General features: G+C 43.7%; 1 protein-coding gene across 5 annotated transcripts in view; it reads left to right on the forward strand.

Moving 5' to 3' along the window:
- Window positions 1-5798: 5798 nt before the first annotated feature.
- Window positions 5799-22484, forward strand: part of AMPD3 (adenosine monophosphate deaminase 3) — a 50716-nt gene continuing 34030 nt past the window's right edge. The window contains exons 1-4 of one of the 5 annotated variants that reach the window (XM_073347567.1): window positions 5799-5956; window positions 13897-14122; window positions 19164-19359; window positions 20698-20863. In XM_073347567.1, the coding sequence (XP_073203668.1) occupies window positions 13902-14122; window positions 19164-19359; window positions 20698-20863 (583 nt within the window). In that variant the 5' untranslated portion in view covers window positions 5799-5956; window positions 13897-13901. Of the gene's footprint in view, window positions 5957-6207; window positions 6343-13329; window positions 13346-13896; window positions 14123-19163; window positions 19360-20697; window positions 20864-22484 lie in introns of those variants that run through there. The other 4 variants (XM_073347566.1, XM_073347564.1, XM_073347565.1 and 1 more) reach the window with 4 other exon arrangements.

A 22484-nucleotide genomic window follows, 5' to 3' on the forward strand; every position in this document is an offset into this window, starting at 1 on the left:
TTTTAATTTTCCACATACAATACCTTTCAGATTTTGATTTATTCAGTGTACTTATTTTAGTTTGTGGTAACGTACTGCAGGAAAAATATCCTGAGACTCTTCTGGAAAGGCTAGACCTTTATAGATCAATATAAATAAGAATCCAGTTCTAATGTTAATGCAAGGAAGACTCTGACTCATGGATTGTGTGTCAAATTCTCATGTCAGTTTTGTGGGTGGAAGTCTCACTAAGACTAAAATGGGTATGAATTCAAATACTAGGTCTGAACCAGGTGAAAGTGGAGCCCCAAATTGGACACATTACTAAAGCTGAGGCCTCCCCAAAGCTGAGTAGAATGGAACAATTACCTCCTATGTCTTACATACAACACTCTTGTTAATACACCCCAGAGTGATATTAGTCTTTTACCCACCTGCATCACATGGTTGGGTCATACTCAATTTGAGATCCACTATAACCTGACTGATGCTTTTGAGCAGTACAACTACCTAGCCAGTTATTCCCCATTTTGTAGTTGTGCCTTTGATTTTTCCTTTCTAGAGTGTAGTCCATTTCATCTTGTTGATTTCAGATGAAGTCTCCAACTTGTCAAGGTCATTTTGAATTCTAGTCCTAATCTCCACAATGCTTGCAACCATGGGAGGCAGGTATAATAGGCCAGGGGAGGCTAAGACAAACCTTGGCCCCACCCGGGCTCCACCCTCTCCCCCAAGCCAGCGGGAGCTCAGTTCCAGCCAGAGGCCAGCAGCCTAGGACTGGGGCTGATGCAGGGGCTGGTGGGCGGCCGGTAGATTAGGGCTGGTGACGGCCTGGTGCTGGGGCTGGCACTGAGGGCAGGTGGTGGCCCAGGATAGTTTCCGGGGCACCTCTGGCCTCAGGTAGAAGGGGCGGAGCTGCATGGCTAGCCTCCCCAAAGGGGGGCTCCCACGCTGCCCATGTTTGCAACCCCTGCTCAGCTGGGCAGGAATAGATGGGCCTATAAAGCCCAGGAGCTGACAACAGACAGAGCTGTTGGGGAAAGGGCAGTCACTTGCTGGGAGGAGTTGGTTTGGAGCTGGTACTCCCAGGGATAGGGGGACGGGGAGAGACCAGGAAGATTAGGAAGCAGTCCGGGCTGGGAGGGTAGAGCCCAGAACTGCTGAGCTGAGGGACCCTGGACTGGAACCCAGAGAAGAGTGTGAGCCCGGGTTCCCCTACTGGCTACTGGGGAAGTGGCACCATCAGGGCAGCAGAGGAGAAGACTCCCTAGGACTGTTTGCATAGAAAGACGTTGGGTAACCCCAAAAGGGCGAAAGATGGATGGTGACCCAGTTGGAAGGCCGAGTCATGAAGAGGATGCTGTGGTTCCTGGAGTGAGGCAGGTCTGCAGGATGAGAGGACGATAGGTGAGGCACCACCTGAAGAGGGCACTGCAACTGACAGAGCTAATCTCCAGGATGGCCAGCAGGAGGCGCCACTGTGGCAAGTGGGCCCCATGACAGTATCTCATACAAAGTAGAGCAGCTTCAACAGGAGAGATTGAGAGAGACCCATCCCAAAATACCTGATAGCCCAGTATTTAGAGTACTGAAAGGGGATATCTGGTTTCAACACTCTGCTCTAACTCAGGAAGAGGGGTGATTTGAACCTGGGTCTCTCACATCCTGGGTGAGTACTCTAACCCTGGCCTATTGAGTTATTGCAATGCCTTTCCATAAGAACTGGAATAGATTTGAAAGGTATAGTGCCACACCTGTCAAGCTCCAAATTTAACCCATCTTAAAACAAAACAAAGTTGTTTTTCATGCTCTCTCTTGATAACAAAGACAACCCCTTCTCAACCCCCCTCCCAAACAAACAAAACAAAAAAGTCAGGGCAGGAACGGATAAAATCCCAGCTTTCTAGCTAGTTTACTTACTTACTTACGTGTATGGCAATCAGTTACTCTGTCTTTTGGCTCCATTTTTGAAAGAGGCAAAACATAAGCCTCCCCTTTTAATGCATGTACACACTGCATCTGCAGAGAAACCCCAAACCAGATTTCACTCTTGTGTTTTACATCATCTCAAACCCTCAGTGGAATAATTTCCTCGCTTTGTAAATCACTACAACTCTCATCTATATTAATATGTCCTAAAAATTTTTTTTAAAAATCTGCTGAATTGCATGTCTCTTCTAGTAGAGAGAATATAATGAATAATTTAACATTTATAAATATCATTCAATTACATTTTACATTTAGTACCAATCTCCCCTCCCAGCTTTTCAAAACTATTCTTATCTATCACTTCTATTTCTAATGTTTCAGTATGACTAAACTTCAACAGTTAAATATAAAGATACATATACCAATTACAATACTGATTAAAGACATTGGTAAGAAAAATATATAAAATCATGTCTTTGGATACCATTAATGGGTCCATTACAAATATGGAAACATTTTGCTATCTGATCCATTAGTTTGTTTTGCCCTACAGTAAAGTACAAATCAATAATATGAATGTACTTTAAAAATATAAATCCATTAACTTCAAGGCACTTTAGGACCTAAAGCAATATATTCATAATTGAAAATATCTCCAGTAAAAATGAGAAACTATTTCCTAATTTTGGTTAATGTGTGTTACAGCGTAATCATCTCCTAGGTGAAAGCTAGTGTCTCAAAGGATTGGTATTAGCACAAAATTCAGCGTCAGGAGATTGTATATGTAACTTCCATTCTTCAGTGGATGTTGACATGCAAACAAAGACTACAGAACTTACTAAATTTCTGTTTGTCACGTGTTAAAATGCTGAGCTGACTCCCACAGCGTTCATATATCCTGGAACTTCTGTGCTGGATTGTAGCTATACTAGTCATGTTTACTGTCACCAAGAGGTTAAATTCCAAATTAAGGGCTTGATCCTGCAAGTTATTATTCACACAAATATTCCTACTTCAGTCACTATAGATATATACAAAGTTATGGATGATAAGAGGTAAATAGAGTGCTGCTATATATTATGTGAACAAGATGATATTCAATTAAATTGAAAAATCAACAGATTTAAAACAAAAGGAAACGCATTTTTACACAATACAAAGTTAATTTGAGGGAGTAGTTACCAAAAGATATCATTAAGGCCAAGAACTTAGTAGGTTTAAAAAAGGATTAAACATTTATATTTATTTAATGAGAATACCCACAGTTACATTAGATAGATTAAAACTTTTTTAAAAAGAAAGAATAAACTCTCATGTGTTAGGGCATAATCCATCACTAACTGACAGAATTGGCAAAAAAACTTCCCCTATGGGCAGTGTAATCAATGTGTAACACACAGGAGTGCTGCTAAAAGGCTGAACTTTATGGCCTGTTATCAGTCATCTACCTAGGGTCTGCATACAAAGTTTGATACCCCTGACACTTTGCAGGTGTTCATAGTACTGACCACAGTCTCTACTGATACAAACAGGTTATCTCGTAATTGTTGGTGTTTGGTTTTCTTGCAGTTGCACCTTCTCTTTGCTTCTGTTTCAAGTGATTTGAGATTTATAAATGAAATGCTTCATTATTACCAACCTATAGGTTGCTTCTGCTTGTTTGTTTTGTCAGAGCTGAAAAAGACCATGTGTGGGACATAAGATGTTTGCCATAAAAATATCCAATTGCGCTCACATTTTGGGAGAGATTTTCTGCCCTGTTTGCTCTCACATGCAGGGTGTGACCCTGCAGTTATTATGCTCAACTACTTCCCTTAATTTCAGTGGAAGTTGTGCGTTCATAGCAGCTGCAAGATTGGGCCCATGGTGGTGTGGGCCAACCTCCTGTAGGAAAACTTTACCCATATTGCTCAGCCACAAAATCTGAACTCAAAAGATAATGCTGACACATAGTTATTTTTGAGCTTTCAGTGTACTGTATCAGGAAGGATAGTTTCCTCTGTTAGCAGGAAACACAAGGGAGAAGCATTATATGAATTGGTTTCAGAGTAACAGCTGTGTTAGTCTGTATTCGCAAAAAGAAAAGGAGTACTTGTGGCACCTCAGAGACTAACCAATTTATTTGAGCATAAGCTTTCGTGAGCTACAGCTCACTTCATCGGATGCATACTGTGGAAAATACAGAAGATGTTTGTTTTTATACACACAAATCATGAAAAAATGGGTGTTTTATCACTACAAAAGGTTTTCTCTCCCCCCACCCCACTCTCCTGCTTATACATTTTAAAAAAATTTGAGTTTTCCATAAATTGGCCAAAATACACATGAAATGGTGTGTCTTCTGCTATCATGATGATAAGCACAATGATATTTTGATACACTGCAGATGTTTACATACATTAATGTGGCTAATTTTTATAACTGTTGACTCAGGGAGTTTTAACAAGTTTACACCATCACTATACAAGGACCAGAATGCTGTCTTTACACATACTTAAGAACCCAGGCTCTTAAGTATGTGTAAAGACATCAGCCAAGAGGATCTGAGCACCATCATTGCCAGGAGGCATTGGAGATGGATCGGTCCTGTGCTTTGGATGGAAACTGATTCCATCACCAGAGTAGCAATAAGATGAACACCTGAAGGCAAGCGAAAACGAGGCCACCCGAAAACAACATGGCGAAGAGCTGTGGAAGCCAAGCTGAAAAACCTGGGGCACAGGTGGGGAACCACTGAAAGACTTGCCAGAAACAGACAAGAGTGGAGGAGCTTCATCACTGCCCTAAACGGCAGAGACGTAATAAGAACATGATCATGATGATGAAGAGCTCAGGCATGGCTAAGCAAGATACACTTACACATACCATTCATACATGTTGCCAGCAAACTTCCTTCTGGTGCAAGGGAAAGCTGTCTAGAGTGTGGTTTTCAAACTTTTTTTCTGGCGACCCAGAAGAAAATTCATGATGCCCGCGACCCAACGGAACTGGGGGATGAGGGGTTTGGGGTGTGGGAGGGGCTCAGCACTGGGGCAGAGGGTTGGGTGCAGAGGTGAGGGCCGGGAATGAGGGGTTCAGGGTGTGGGAGGCGGCTCTTGGCTGGGGCAGGGAGTTGGGGATACAGGAGGGGGTCAGGGCTCTGTGTGGGGCCAGGGATGAGGGCTTTGGGGTACAGGAGGGGGGCTCAGGACTGGGGTAGGGGATTGGGGTGGGGCACGGGCTTTCCTGTGGTGTCTCCCGGTCAGCAGCGTAGTGGGAATGCTAAGGCAGGATTCCCAGAAGTGGCCAGCAGCAGGTCTGGCTCCCAGGTGGAGGCGTGCAAGCTCTCGCCCGCAGGCACCCCCATGGAGCCGCTGCTCGGGGCGGGGACAGCGTGCGGAGCCCTGTGGCCCTCCTGCCTAGGAGCCGGACCTGCTGCTGGCCACTTTCAGGGCGCAGCGCGGTGTCAGAACAGGTAGGGACTAGCCTGCCTTACCCCGGCAGCACCGCTGACGGGACTTTTAAGGGAAGCCACCTGACCCAGTGCCTTCCATTCCATGGCCCAGTCCTGGCTCCCGCCCCACAGTTTGAAAACCACTGGTCTAGAGACTTGGGGGCTGCTCCAGAGGCCACTGACGTCCAAGGGAATCTTTCCATTGACCTACATTTTCCACTTCTTTAAAGTGCTCTGGCAACAGGTGATTTGAGATGGCAGCATTTGGTGGCGCACTGGGCTGGGAACATCCCTTTCGCAGCTCCTCCACCCCCGCCAGGCGGCTCGGGGGTGAAAAGCACCCGGAGATGGGACCCACCCCCCCGGAGTTTGGGAGGCGGAGGCGGCATTTGGACAGGAGCCCCTTGTCCTGAAGCCTCGGTCAGGAACCGGCGCGCACCGGCTGCCCTGAACGGGTCCATTCAAGCCCCGGCTCCCCGGCCACAGCCGCTGCCTATGGGCGACTCCCCCGCGCTCCGCGGCAGTGCGGTGCGTTTCCGCGAGGGGCACGTGGGCTGCAACCTCCCCGAGCCTCCGCCTTGGAAGAAGAGAGACCCGCTCCCCCAGCCGCCTCAGGTAGGGAGCGGGGGGGACCCCACCCGCAGCCGGTCCCTTCGCGGGCGGCTCGGGGAGAGGCGGGAACCCCGCGCACCCCGCCTCGGCCTTGGCAGCCGGGCGCCCCGGCCGGCCGCTGCTTCAGCTCCGCGGCGCGGGGCGCAGGTGACCGGCTGCAAGAAGCCGGCGTTGCTGGGCCGGCTGCCCGCGGGCGGGGCGGGGCGGGGCGGGGCCGCCTGGCTGCTGAATAGGACACCCCGCCCCCCGGCCCGCAGCGGGATGCTGCTGCGGAGTCCCCGGCCGGCCGCAGCGCTGCCGCCGCCTCCTCGGCCCGGAAGGCTCCTTCCCAGGCCAGCGCCGCCTGCGTCCTGGCGCTGCCTCCTGCATGGCTTTCCCCGGGGCGCTAGGTGAGTCCTCCTTCCCCCGGGCGGCGCGGGGCTGGCACCGGGATCCGCTGGAGCAAACTGCACCCCTGTAGCCGGAGCCGGAGCCTCCCCTTGTCCTGGCGTCCGGCAGAAAGCGGCGGCAGGGTCCTGGTTCAAGTCTCCTCCCCCCGAGAGCTGGCCAGGGCCAGATTTCCCCCTCTCAGCCCCCGATCCCCATGCTCCTGGCGGTCCCTGCTCGGAGGAGCGGCATAGGATTCCTCAGTCAGGGTGCCTGGTGCAGACCTGATTTTACAATAGGCTTCTGGAATAGTCAAGTCCTCTGACTCAGTGGTCCCAAACCTTTCCAGACCACCGTACCCTTTTCAGGAGTCTGATCTGTCTTTCGTATCCCCAAGTTTCAGCTCACTTAAACTACTTGCTTACAAAATCAGATATAAAAATACAAGTGTCAACACTGTATTCCTGAAAATTTGCTTACTTTCTCATTTTTACTATGTAACTAAAATATATCAATTAGAGTATAAATATTGTACTTACATTTCAGTGTATAGTAAAGAGAGCAGTATAAAGTGGTCTGTATGAAATTTTACTTTGTACTGACTACACTAATGCTTTTTATATAGCCTGTTGTAAAACTAGGCAAATATCTAGTGAGAACCACTGCTCTAAACTTCCTGAACAATCATTGTCTTTTAAGTAATCATCCTGTCAGGTAGTGTCTAGTGTCTGTTATTTCTTTTAAACTCGTAGAGTAACATTCCCACACAAGTTAAAGACGACAACCACAGCAATCTTGGGATAGCAGGGGAAAAAAAAGGGTCTGGAAAGGACAGAGGGTTTTATGAATACGACATAATATTTAGTCTCTCCTTCCAGAGTGGATCAATGGTTCATCATTCCCTCTTCACCAAATCACAACAGGAATCATTTTTACTCAGGGAAATTGAATCCCCCACCTAGCAAATTTTATTTTATTTTAAAAGGAGTACAGTAAATATTGAAATGTATCAACTTACGAACTCGGCCCAAGGAGATTAGAAATTGCATGAATAGTGAGTGAAGAGTCACTGTGTTATTTTTATATTTACTAAGTTTTCTTCCATGATGTGAACTGACCTATTAATAAAAAGAAAAGGAGTACTTGTGGCACCTTAGAAGTGAGCTGTAGCTCACGAAAGCTTATGCTCAAATAAATTGGTTAGTCTCTAAGGTGCCACAAGTATTCCTTTTCTTTTTGCAAATACAGACTAACACGGCTGCTACTCTGAAACCTGACCTATTAATGTAAACAAAACACAGCCTACTTGGAAAACACGAGATGCCTGCACCTCTCATTTGCCTGAAAAGGGAGTGCAGGAACAAGTGTTATCTTGAAGAAAAATAGTTTGGTGTCAGTGGAAAATGGGGATTTATGTATACATAGATAAAATGAAGTGAAAAGTAGACATTTGGTTTAATGACTTAAAATTCACTTCGTTAATCAGAATGGGCTAAGTACTGGAGTCTATCATGCAAGAGGTTTTCTACTGTACTTCAGTATTTAATAGTTATGTAACTAAGGCCATTTTTACACTAGGAACACGATCACAGTCACTGACAATGATTGCTCAGCCATGGATCCCTCTCTAGGCCTACTCAGCCAATGATGAAAACAGTTTAACTGTTGCTATAGATGGGACAAAACCAATTTTCAGATCCATGTTCCACTAGGATCCGCCCCTCCCCTTTCCTCCCAGTGCTTCCCCTGCCACCAAACAGCTGTTTGCCAGTGCTCAGGTCGCTCCAGGAGCGAGCTTGAGGAGCAGGGCTGCAGCATGCTCAGGGGAAGAGGCAAGGAAGAGGTGGAGGCAGGGCCTTGGGGAAGGGGGTGGAACTGGGGCAGGGCAGAGCAAACGTGGGGCTCCTGCACTTCCCTTACACATACCTCCCCCCGGCCTCCTGCCGTGAGCCACTCAGGGCAGGGGGCTGGGAGCACCCCCATGACCCCAGACCACACCCCTGCTGCTACCCTGACTCCTGCACCCCCCTCACAAAGCCCAGCCCCCCATGCCCTGACTCCTACACACCCCCATATCCCCACCCCCACCCTGAGCACCAAATGGGAGCTCTTGCACCCCCCCCCCCCACATTCCCACCTACACCCCTCACACGAAATGGGAGCTGCGCTAGGTAAGCGCTCCACACCCCAACCTCCTGCCCCAACCCTAAGCACCCTCCTGAACCCTAACTCCTGGACAGACCCTGCACCCCAACCTGCTCCTGCACCCTAACTTCCTCCCAGACCTGACTCCTGCACCCCCTCACACACTCCTAGCCCCTTTCCCTTCCCGACTCCTGCATCCCCCTCACACACCCCAGCCCCCCACACCCCATGCCCTGACTCCTACACCCCCCCACATCCCCACCTGCAGCCCTCCCACCAAACAGGAGCTGCTGCATGTAAGCACTCCACACCCCAACCCCCTGCCCCAGCCCTGAGCCCCCTCCCACACCCCAAGTCCTGGCCAGACCCTGCACCCCAACTTTTTTTTTTTTTTTTTTTACAAAGCCCTCTTATCCAAAGCACTTTACAAGAGGTAGCTAACAGTACAAACAATATTTGGAAAGATCATTAGGACCCTCAGCAATTTTTCAAGTGGTCTGTGGAAAAATAAGTTGGATTACAAAAATAATCAAGGTACCTCACTTTATTTTCATTTACTTCCTATTACTTAAAGGAGGAGGAGGAAGAAAAAAAGAATGAAAAACAGAGGCAGGAGGAGATTAGAGAGAATGTTCTTTTTCTTGGCTGGGTCCCAAGAAGGGGCCCCCAAAATGAAGCTGAGCACAAGGTCCCACTAACTCTAAATCCGCCACTGAGGACTAGTCATACTATCTTTAATGGAACTGATTTAGTCCTACGTTAACTAGCTGTGAACTGTTTCCAACACCACCTGAGGCAGCCTAGGAAGTCCTTGTTACTGACAGCTTGTTACTTAGCAGCTATATCTGGGTCTAACTATTGTTAGAGACACAAGGTGGGTGAGGTAATAGCTTTTATTGGACCAACTTCTGTTGGTTAGAGAGACAAGTTCTGTGTGGCTTGGAAGTTTGTCTCTCTCAAACAGAAGTTGGTCCAATAAAAGATATTACCTCACCCACCTTGTCTTTCTACTATCCTGGGATTGTTACAGCTGCAACAATACTGCATGCAACTGTTGCTGACAATTATGGCTACAGTGGTCAATAGAAAGATTCCTATGACTTTAATGAGACTTCAGAGTGAGAAACTGAAATTAGAAATTCAGTTTGGGTACATATTGCATTGTCACTGCATCAGTAGGCCAACCATGTGTATAGCAGTTGTTCTATGATTATACTTGGTTTTGTGAAAATTTAATATTTGGTGTTACCATATTGCTGCTAAACAGAAAAGCTTAAGGGTAGATCTGAAGTCAATGGGAACCTTTCCATTGACTTCACTGGGCTTTGGATCAGATGCAAGATAAGAATAAAAATATCCGTAAATCACCATTACTAGCTGCTTTTTGGAACAGCTAGCCCTGCAACCCACCAGGAGAGGGGCAATTCTTGATTTAATACTAAATGGTGCACAAGATCTGGTCCGAGAGGTGAATATAGCTGAACCACTTGGTAATAATCACCATAATGTATTTAAATTTAACATCTTTGTATGGGGGAAAATACCAAAGAAATCCACCACAGTAGGATTTAACTTCAAAAGGGGGAACTACACAAAAATGAGGCAGCTAGTTAAACTGAAATTAAAAGGAACAGTCTCAAGAGTGATATACCTGCATGGAAACTTTTATTATGGGTTGTTTTGTTTTGTTTTTTTAAGAGGCGTAAACTATATATATACCCCAAATAAAAAAAAAAAAAAGCCAACATCGTTAAACAGAGTCAAAAAGGCAGTTAGAGACAAAAAATCATCCTTTAAAAACTGGAAGTCAAATCCAACTGAGGAAAATCGAAAGGAGCACAAACTCTGTCAAGTTAAATGTAAGAGTTTAAGAAGGCAGGCCAAGACAAAAAACTAACAGCAATATTTAAGTACATCAGAAGTAGGGAGCCTGCCAGACAACCAATGGGGCCACTGAACAATCCACGTGCTAAAGGAGCACTCAAGGAAGATAAGGCTCTTGCGGAGAAATTAAATTCCTTTAGGCTACACTGCAGAGGGTGAGAGAGAGATTCCCAAACCTGAGCCATTCTTTTTAGGTGACAAATCTGACATGTCCCAGAGTGAGGTGTCAGTAGAGGAGGTTCTGGAACAAATTGATCAATTAAAACAGTAGTCAATCACCAGAACCAGATTGTATTCACCCAAGAGTTCTGAAGGAATTCAAATATGAAATTGCAGAACTACTAAATGTGGTAGGTGGCCGGTCACCTAAATTAGCCTCTGTACCAGATGACTGGAGGATAGCTAAAGTAATGATGATTTTTAAAAAAAGGCTCCAGGGGCAGTCCTGGCAACTTCAGGCCAGTAAGCCTAACTTCAGTACTAGGCAAATTGGTTGAAACAGAAGTATGGGACACAGATAAATACAACATGTTGGGGAAGAGTCAACATGGCTTTTGTAAAAGGAAATCATGCCTCACCAATCTGGACTGGATGATAGGAAATCGATCACTTGATAAATTGCCCTGGTCTGTTCATTTCATTTCTAAAGCATCTGGCACGGACCACTGTTGGAAGACAGGATACTGGGCTAGATGGACCATTGGTCTGACCCAGTATGGCCATTCTTATGTTCTCATTTATCAATTCACTATTTTCTCAACCTACATCAGCTTTTTAGACTAAAAGCAAATCTCAAAACAACTGTGGAAACAGGTGGATGTTAATTAGAAGAATCTTTTAGATCAAGAAAACAACAGGCTGACATGTCAAAAGGATCACATACCAACATTTGAAGCCTGCAGCATGCTTGCAAAATATTGTAATAAGGGCACTGACAAACCATGCCAAGTTGTCATGACCCAGACCTGGTTTTTAGCATAAGACAAACTTTGAAAATAAACACCACAGTAACTATTTTCTTTTTAAATACATATTCAAAGAGGGGACTGAAATGCAAAGGTCAGATCCAGACTTTCCAAAGGTTTGGTGGTATTTGGATTCAGTTTTTTTGGTTCATGTTCACATCTATTTTTAAACCCAAATAAATAGAATGGAATCTGGCTCGAAATAGCACCTGTCATACCCAAAGGAATTTAAAAATGCTTTAAAAACTAATACTGCTGGGCAATAGTTTACCCACAGTTTTCCCTGAATTGCTACCATACGTATCAAGTTCCAGACTGGGGATAGTGTTTGTGAAGGAGTTCAACAAACAAAACTTTAGAGTTGCAGAAGAAACTCTAAAAGATCATCTATAGTGGTGCAGCTATAATAAAACTGAAGTCTTTTTATGATGCAAAGATATTAAAATAGAAACACTAAATATAAAAACAGCTTTAAAAAAAATTAAAAATCCAATAGAAACTAGAGTCCATACCCTGCCTCCTTCTCACATGCAGATCAAAGGCAGGTTATGAGCTGTTAGAAAACTAATTAAAAACCTTTGCTGAGATAAACACAGCATTTCAACTTCTGCCACATAGCCATGTCCACTTCACAAGAGCTACATGACAAACAAAAGATAAAGAGATGCAAATATGACTGTATTTAAAATCAGTTTTCAACTTGCCGATGGTTATGGAATTGATTTAAAGACAATGGAGTAGAGTGGGAGGCCGGAAGCAGGAAAGAACTTTACTAGTGTGACTTCCCTACTTTATTAACATTCTGTTCAGAATGAATACTTGTACCTTTCTCCACTGAATATATATTACATCGTAAAAATTCACTGCTTGTGGAATTTGTATAATTTCTAGCGCCAAGTCTCAACAGGTTCACATGTACATATTGTCTTGGGAATGCGCAATAGTATAAGAATTTTGGTAACATTGTGACAGACTGATAGTCTAATATACTGAGCAAACTTTATGGAATTCAGAAACTTAAAATCAATAAGGTTAAACTTTATTGAATTAGGGTTAACACCTTTGGAGTACATTGCATAAAAAAATGCCATTGCATATGTGTTATCATAGCATTGTATATACCTTTTCTAGCATGGTGGGGGATGCTAATGTACTTCCTCTGTTTTCGAGGTTCTGAAACCACTCTCCTGGGTTTTTTGGATAAATAGCCTGGGTTTTAAACAGACTCAGGATCTTCTTCCTGGCCAAAAACCAAACAGGACCCCTGGTGCATGTGTAACACCAACAAACCCGGCCGTTGGCAAGTGGGATCGAACCGGGGACCTCTGGAGCTTAGTGCATGAGCCTCTACCACATGAGCTAAAAGCCAACTGGTTGTTAGCTAAGGCTGTAGAGCAGACTCATTTTCTCTCTCTAAGTGGCCTCGGCACCACTAGATGGGACAGAACACCACACACTGGAGGTGTGTGGGTTACACATGGAGGGCCCTAATTCTTAACGAAGGGGTGGAAGGATGGGGCCTACTGAGGTCCCACAAGGCTGTGCTTGTTCTGAGCTGAAGCTGTGATGAATTTGTAGTGACAAGAAAATGCATAGGGTGGGGTAGGACTGCTCCTGACAGAGCCCATATCAGAATTGGGTTGATGTCTGGGAAGCTTATTAGCATGCAAGTAGCTTATTTTTCTGTTTAATAAGTTTTCTTTGTAGTGTTTTTACCTTAAAAATAAACTAGATTTGCATAATAAGAACTGTGTGGTGACATATACCTGTTGACAATCATTCTGTTATCAGTCTCTGAAGTGAAAGCAAGCAGGTGTGCTTGGCAGCCTGTCTCAGCTGGGAGTAACACAGTAGAGTCAGGGAACTCTGCAGCCTGGAAATACCTGTGTCTCACTCCCTTCTGACCAGCCCAAGAAAGGCAATGGCTAGGGCTCTGGAAGCTTGAGAGTGGGTGCCCTTGCTGGACCACTATGGGGAAATACAGGTGCAGTTGCCCTGACCTGTGACACAAGGTTGTGAATCACATTAAAAGGTTAGTGCAAGTGAACATCCTTATTAATCATAATACTTAACTTTCTCTATATCGTCACATAGACCATGATAAATACAAGAGTATCCTTCAGCCCAAGCGGCATTACTCAGCAGTGGAAATCTCATCTTAACCTGTACCATATGATCAACTGGCATAGAGAATGGCCTTTCATTCAGTCTCATTCTCTTCAACCAGCCTTAAGGCAGTGGTGTTTTTGTGCCTAAATCAATTTGTACCTTAGAAAAGTGTTATTTTCTGATGGAAGTAACAAAATTTATCCAGAGTTAAAAAAAATCCTAATTCACACATTAAACTGAGCTCCAAAACAAAATGTGCTCAAAGGATTCCCTTGATTCTTACGATAGTTTGGTTGTTGTCTTATGTACTATTGACTACTGTTAAGCTAGTGTCCTGTAAATTGTATGCATGCACACTCTCTCTCTAAAATCTTATCTTAGTTTCAGTAGAAATGCCATGAAAAATAATTGTTTTATTCAACTTTTAGTTACAATTCTGTGAAATGGCTTTTTTTTAATTATTATTATTATTAGCAGAGATGCCTAGGCAATTTCCAAAGCTGAACATTTCTGAGGTTGATGAGCAGGTGCGGCTTCTAGCAGAGAAGGTATTTGCTAAAGTTCTCAGAGAAGAAGACAGCAAAGATGCCTTGTCACTATTCACTGTGCCTGAAGACTGTCCTATTGGGCAGAAAGAGGCTAAAGAGAGGGAACTGCAGAAGGAGTTGGCAGAACAGCATTCTGTGGAGACAGCTAAGAGGTTTGTTCAGAAGCCATTGTTTTCCTGGAAAAAATGTTTAAAGTGGGCTTTAGAATTACATACAGGAATACATCACAAATGGCATGATACTCATCCAGGATGCTTGAACACAGAAGCCAGCAACCTGTGCTGTATGATTTAGAATGTGTTGCTTTATTACACGTGTTCCCGGAAGTTGTAATGCTGATTGCTTTGATATATACAAAGGGTAAAAGTCTGGCAGCTGCTTTGCAACAAACACAGTGTCTTGAAACGGTAAACTTATGTTGCAAGACATAGTTTTAGAGTTTGCTTGCATTCAGAATGCGACGAACACAATGCACATCACCACCTAACAAACATATTGCTATTGGACCAGATCCTGAGAGGTGCTTCACCTGCAGTACTCTTTAATGGGAGTGGAAAATTGCAGGTTCTTAGCACCTGCTTGTTCTGATCCATTAAGGATGGAAATAATCTGCCCCAGGATTGTTTAGAGAGACCATTGCAAGGTCAGGGAACACACACACACGAACAGGTGGCTTCCACACCCTTTGTAATGTCCCTTTGTAGCTCCTGTTGCAGATGACCTGGGGAGTGTCCTCTAACAGAGTTATGGAAGGATCCTGAGTTGGTGAGGTTATCCCCTGACATGTACTCCCAGTAAAACTATAGGAGTACACAAGTTCAACAAAACAGCATAGCTGGTGAGAGGCAAATACAAACTTTGAGATTCTTTCAGTGTAAATAAAATCAGCAACACACTTAAGGAGGCTGTGTGTGTTTTTTGAAAACATGATTTTCAGTCTCAATGTTGAGTTTTAACACATCTAAACATTTACGGCAGTCAGTGTTAAATGTTTTTGTTTTAGCTCGATAAAAATAGATGACAGCAAATGCTTGACTTATCACTGAAGGAGTAACTGAGAAGTGTCATGGGCTCAAATGGGATATTATTAGGGTTCCCTTAACTCAGAGATAAAGGCCATATGAGATCTAATAGATTATTGCCATCTATTAAACAAACATGAAGTTCTAAAAATACACATTCATTTTATTTTCCTATGAGAAAAAAAATTACTACCATTACTTAAATATGGACTGTTTTTTATTCTAATGTAACAGAGAAGCAAGGCAGAAAAGTGATTTAATTCTGCTACCAACATGATGATACTTGCTGAGATATTTTGGAGGTGAATCATGAAAGTTCAATTAGTGGGTTTCAGCAGTTGACATGGTCATAAAAATTAAAAAAAAAATCTCTACCTTGTCTTCCCATGCATTCAGACAACTGTTTGACACTTTTTTTTCTTGTGGAAAAACTTCTAACAGGATATTTAAACCGAACATTTTTAATGAGGGAAAATGCCTTATAAAAATAGCTTCAATCAAGCTGTGTTTGTGTCTAAGTATTAGTACAGGCTTTATCCTGGTAAGTGGGATACTATATTTATGCTCTTCACTTGTGGGGATGAGACTAGTAATCACCCTTGCCCTCAATGATTGAAGAACACTTATGGTCCAGTTCTGCCTTCAGTTATAAAAGTATAACTCCCACTGACTTCAATTCATCTTGAGTGAAAGTTTAAGAGGAGCTTCAGTGTTGACTTCAGGTGGTGGGGGTTACACCCATGAAAGTGAAGGTAGAATTTGGCTCGTGTATTATTTATACCACATATTTGAGGAAATAAATAAAGTGTCACAGAATTAATACAAAGCCCCAGACTTCAGTGTTCCTTCTGTTTAAGGGCTCTTATTGACACTGGATTGGAGAAGGAATTTTTAGAGATCCTTGAAGTAGGTGCCAAGTTTTACCATTGGTCACTGTTACTAGGCAATGGTGACTCTGCATTTGCATTACTATTCAAGTTTTCCTGTAAGGTCATTTTAAAGTTTTGGCACTTTTTCTGTAAAATTATGAAGGGGAGAAGTTCACAGCATGTAAGTCATAGGTAATTCATTATTTCAAGTATACTTTAAATACTTTAAACTCTTTAAAAGAGTAGACTCCCTCAGGGAACGGATGGGTAGGATCCCCTGGGGGACTAACATGAAGGGGAAAGGAGTCCAGGAGAGCTGGCTGTATTTCAAGGAATCCCTGTTGAGGTTACAGGGACAAACCATCCCGATTAGTCGAAAGAATAGTAAATATGGCAGGCGACCAGCTTGGCTTAACGGTAAAATCCTAGCGGATCTTAAACATAAAAAAGAAGCTTACAAGAAGTGGAAGGTTGGACATATGACCAGGGAAGGGTATACAAATATTGCTCAGGCATGTAGGAATGAAATCAGGAGGGCCAAATCGTACCTGGAGCTGCAGCTAGCAAGAGATGTCAAGAGTAACAAGAAGGGTTTCTTCAGGTATATTGGCAACAAGAAGAAAGCAAAGGAAAGTGTGGGCCCCTTACCGAGTGAGGGAGGCAACCTAGTGACAGAGGATGTGGAAAAAGCTAATGTACTCAATGCTTTTTTTGCCTCTGTCTTCACTAACAAGGTCAGCTCCCAGACTGCTGCGCTGGGCATCACAACATGGGGAGTAGATGGCCAGCCCTCTGCGGAGAAAGAGGTGGTTAGGGACTATTTAGAAAAGCTGGACATGCACAAGTCCATGGGGCCGGACGAGTTGCATCCAAGAGTGCTAAAGGAATTGGCGGCTGTGATTGCAGAGCCATTGGCCATTATCTTTGAAAACTCGTGGCGAACGGGGGAAGTTCTAGATGACTGGAAAAAGGCTAATGTAGTGCCAATCTTTAAAAAAGGGAAGGAGGAGGATCCTGGGAACTACAGGCCAGTCAGCCTCACCTCAGTCCCCAGAAAAATCATGGAGCAGGTCCTCAAAGAATCAATCCTGAAGCACTTACATGAGAGGAAAGTGATCAGGAACAGTCAGCATGGATTCACCAAGGGAAGGTCATGCCTGACTAATCTAATCGCCTTCTATGATGAGATTTGGATGATTCTGGTTCTGTGGATGAAGGGAAAGCAGTGGATGTATTGTTTCTTGACTTTAGCAAAGCTTTTGACATGGTCTCCCACAGTATTCTTGTCAGCAAGTTAAAGAAGTATGGGCTGGAAGAATGCACTATAAGGTGGGTAGAAAGTTGGCTAGATTGTCGGGCTCAACGGGTAGTGATCAATGGCTCCATGTCTAGTTGGTAGCCGGTGTCAAGTGGAGTGCCCCAGGGGTCGGTCCTGGGGCCGGTTTTGTTCAATATCTTCAAAAATGATCTGGAGAATGGTGTGGATTGCACTCTCAGCAAATTTGCGGATGATACTAACCTAGGAGGAGTGGTAGATACGCTGGAGGGCAGAGATAGGATACAGAGGGACCTAGACAAATTGGAGGATTGGGCCAAAAGAAATCTGATGAGGTTCAATAAGGATAAGTGCAGGGTCCTGCACTTAGGACGGAAGAACCCAATGCACAGCTACAGACTAGGGACCGAATGGCTAGGCAGCAGTTCTGCGGAAAAGGACCTAGGGGTGACAGTGGACGAGAATATGAGTCAGCAGTGTGCCCTTGTTGCCAAGAAGGCCAATGGCATTTTGGGATGTATAAGTAGGGGCATAGCGAGCAGATCGAGGGATGTGATCGTTCCCCTCTATTTGACATTGGTGAGGCCTCATCTGGAGTACTGTGTCCAGTTTTGGGCCCCACACTACAAGAAGGATGTGGATAAATTGGAGAGAGTCCAGCGAAGGGCAACAGAAATGATTAGGGGTCTGGAACACATGACTTATGAGGAGAGGCTGAGGGAACTGGGATTGTTTAGCCTGCAGAAGAGAAGAATGAGGGGGGATTTGATAGCTGCTTTCAACTACCTGAGAGGTGGTTCCAGAGAGGATGGTTCTAGACTATTCTCAGAGGTAGAAGAGGACAGGACAAGGAGTAATGGTCTCAAGTTGCAGTGGGGGAGGTTTAGGTTGGATATTAGGAAAAACTTTTTCACTAGGAGGGTGGTGAAACACTGGAATGCTCCTTCCTTAGAAGTTTTTAAGGTCAGGCTTGACAAAGCCCTGGCTGGGAGGATTTAATTGGGGATTGGTCCTGCTTTGAGCAGGGGGTTGGACTAGATGACCTCCTGAGGTCCCTTCCAACCCTGATATTCTATGATTCTATGTTTAGAAAAATAAATTACAAGTAAGCTTCATACGGGAGATTTAATTCGTGGTATACAAATATATCTTTTACAAGACTGATTGTTAATCAGGACACTATGCATGGCCATCATTCAGTTAAACTTGTCTTAAGCAAGGAATCAGCAAACAGTTTGCCTGATGAGGTGGGCTTTACCTTTGTATTGGAAACCTCGTGGTATTCTAAAGTGGCAATTTAAAATAGGGATTTGATTTTGTTATACAAGTCCATTCCTGCTCTCAAGGAAGCAAACGGCGAAATTCCCATTGAATATAAATGGCCCGATCCTGTTGAAGTCAATCAACTGAAGCCATTTTCCTCATATGGACAGAACATGCCTTTGCTACTTACAATACAACTGAAAGACACCTGTATTTTTAAATGAAACCATACCAATCAACTTGATATGTTTCTAAACCCTGCAACTGTCACCAAGAATCAGAAGCCGATGTAATAACTTTTGATGGTACATAATCACTTACCTTACCCAGTACACACCCACTCACATTCCTAGCTGCCATTTTATTAATTTCTGGTGCAATAATGTTTTAAGAGTCAGAAATTTCTCAACTCCTGCTATATTAAGCACAGGTGTAGTGAACATATTTTCACTCATTATAGTGACATCAATCTCTCACTTGATGTTGCTGCAACACACACACAAAAATCTGCATACCAACTTTCAATTATCTATTTTCTAAATAATCAGGGCTTATTGTGTGTGTGTGTTGTACATAAATTGCATGTAGCATGCTACAAGTGTCAGAAATATCACTGGACTAAACATTTCAAAGCTCATTTTTATAAACCAACATTTTTGAATCATTTGAAATCTATTATACTACAGAAAGCCTTCTAGAATGAAATAGTTCTTTGCTTTATAGACTGGTTTCTGATATAACTTTTGATACCATGAATTCCTAGGAAGAAAAGTTTCAGGATGATTCGGTCCCAGTCCTTGTCATTACAAATGCCAACCCAAGAGTGGAAGGCACCATCAATCAGTTCACTTCCCTCTCCTGCAACTCCAGTTCTTCTAGGTGTTGGTCAGTCAGTCCAAGAGGCATTTACAGTTCCAGAGTTTCAGAGAGTTACAATCGGTGGGGATTACTGTGCTGGGGTAAGAAATCTGTCAATTTTTCTTTTAATATTCTAGGTGGGGGGGGCGGAAGGGAGAAGAAAGAGAGGACTTATGCAGTGTGGAATGATTGCTTGTTATGGCCCTCCTGTTATACTTTGACATCTCACACTGAAGTCAGTGGGGTTGTACAGGTGTGATGAGGCAGAATTTGCCCCAGGTTATTTATGACTGTGTATTAATTGGTAAGAAAAAAAAGATATTTAATGCCTAGTTATATTTTACATGTGCTTTAGCATACAGTGATGGGAGAAAGAATGTTCTTGTAGTTAAGGCACTAGATTTGGACTCAACACTTAGTTTTAACATCTGGCTCTTTCACCAACTTCTTCTATGACCTTGGGCAAGGCATTTAAGTACCTTTGGGGCTTAAGTTTCAGACATAGGCGCCTAAGTCCCAGTTTTAGGGTCCATTGGTACATGGTGCATAAATACTTAGAGTCATTGGGCGAGAGAGAGAAAATGACTAATCCAGTGGTTAAGGCATCCACTGCAGAGGTGGGAGACCCAAGGTACAGTTCCACTGCTCCACTCACTCTTTATACACAGTGGAAGAGTTTCAGGAGAAGAGATTTAGGGAGCCCCATATCAGAATATCCCATAGCCCAGTGATTAGAGCATTCTCCTGAGAGGTGAGACACCACTGTTCATCCTCTCTATTTCTGCCAGAGAAGCAGGAATTGAACCTGGGTCTCCCATATCTCCCACATGAGTGCTCTAACCACTAAACTAAAAATTAATAGGTGGGCAGCCCCACAACTTCCTCCCCCCATTTTGTGTAGAGTGAGGGCAGGTCCCTAACTCATTGTCACAAGAAATAACTTAGCCACCTGACTTCAGGTGGTGGGTTCCCATTCATGGATTGCTAGCAGAGCTAGGTGCCTCTCTCCAGCCTGGACTTAGGCTCCTATCTCCATCAGAGTGGCAGGGTTTAAGACACACTTCTGTCATAGGCATCTCCCATTGGCTAGCTTAGACAGTTTTCCACATGATGTGCCATCTTTTGTGAATCACATTCTGAGGCTCCTCTCTCTCCCCATTCATTGTATGGGGAGCCTAGGCACCTAACTTGGCTTTATGTATCACAGTGTTGTTCCTGTGATTTTCTAGACACCTAGAAGTAGGTGCCACATTGAGGAGCATTGCAATGTCTAAGTCAATTTGTGGATCCAGGTCTTAGACCCAAATCCTACAAAGGTTTACACTTCTGGAAATAAAAATCTTGTTATTGCCCAAGTGAGTTTAAATGAATGACAAACTGACTTTTTATAGATGCTCCTGTTTCCCTTCCATCAGTATTTATACAGCCTCTCTTTTCAGGTTACAGTTGATGATTACGAACAGGCTGCGAAGGGCCTGGTGAAAGCTCTGCGAATTCGAGAGAAGTATTGTCGCCTTGCTTACCATCGCTTTCCAAGAACAACAGCACAGTATTTATGCACTATGCAAGATGAAAAATGGAAGATGGAAGATGAAGTATGTCCAGGTACAATAGGTTTCCCTTTTTTTAAAAAAAAAAGTACTATCATACTGTAGAAAACATTTGATTTCTGTGATTATTTCTATTTAGAATAAAAAGGCTACATTCTGAAATCTATTCTCCAGTCTGAATAAGCAAACACTAGATAGGGACTTAAGCTGCAAAGTTCATTCTGAATTTAAATTTTCCTGAATTTTCAGGCAGGTTTGGATGTGGGGTTTTGGTCTGGAATAACCTCTAGTTTAAAAAAAACCCCATCCTCCCCCTCCCCCAAACAACACCACCACAACCACACCCCTAAAGACACACTGTAATTCCCTGACATTAATATTTGTAGCAAACAAGAAAAAGTAATGTAAATTACATTTTAACTACAGTAATAGGGGGAAAGGTGTAGATCATTTGTGGTAGGGTTCTGAAGGAGGCCAGTCCTTTGAACCTGATTTGAGGGACCACATTTATTTTACATCCCTGGAAATATGAGAGTATATTGTTAAATAGCCATAAACATATAAGAGTCTTAGTTTTTGTTGGACCTAGCCACATCCTCAGCATGAAATTGGCTGGAAAGAGACATTTAAATGGTTGTCCTCTCCTGTAGTGACAGGGACGAGAAAGTTTATATGTCATCAGGTAGGAGGTTTTATATTATAAGGAAATTTTTCTGGGGAGAGTAGAAATATACTGAATATTCAAGAGAAGATAGATTATATTTGTGAGAATTTCTAGGCTAGTTGGTGAGACATCATGGCTGTCTAGATGCAAGAGAGAAATCTTATTTGAAAACAAGTTTCACATTGTTAGTTCTAAGGTATTAGTAATTAAGTAAAAAGATGATTTTAAGGTTGTGATTTAAGTTGTCAAGGTCTCTTTAACATAAAGTATTTGAGTAAGTTGTATCCAGGTGGTTGTGAATATCTATTTGAATATCTATTTACTGTTGAGACACTTCTGGTATCAATGCACAACACGTCTCTTCAGGTGCTATAACTTCAAAAAGGAATGGCAAGGATGTGGTAACTTCCCTTTCTTACTTAGTCTATTAAGCCATGACTGAATGCATGATCTTGTTCTTCAGACTACTTAGTATTAAGTCCAGGCATGGCTTAATTGGTTTAGGTCAACTATAGCTGAGGTTGGAATACACTGTATGCTAGTTATACACTGACAGAGGGTATGATCTAATCACTAATTAGTGATGGGTAAGGCTAAGATTGTGTCACGGATATTTTTAGTAAAAGTCATGAACAGGTCATGGGCAAAACAGAAAAATTCATGGAAGCCGTGAGCTGTCCTTAACTTTTACTAAAAATATCCCTAACAAAATGGGGATCTGCAGATCCCCTCACTACTTCAAGTGCGACAGCTGCAGGGACTAGGAACTGCCTGTAGCAGCTGGGGGCTGCGGGGTACCCCTGCCATCTGCAGCTCTTAGTGTCCCCCGCTGCCCATGGGGGCTGGGAGCTTGGGGTTTCCCCACCACCCCCCACGGCCACAGCAGCTGGGAGCTCGGGGGCCCCTGCCACCCTCCCCCCAGGGCCCAGAGCTGCCAGGGGGTTCCCCTGCCAGTGGACAAGAGCTGCTGGGGGCACCAGAGGTAGCATTGGAACCCCACAGATTCCTGCCC

This window comes from Lepidochelys kempii, chromosome 6, assembly GCF_965140265.1.
Source record: "Lepidochelys kempii isolate rLepKem1 chromosome 6, rLepKem1.hap2, whole genome shotgun sequence".
Classification (NCBI taxonomy): Eukaryota; Metazoa; Chordata; order Testudines; family Cheloniidae; genus Lepidochelys; species Lepidochelys kempii.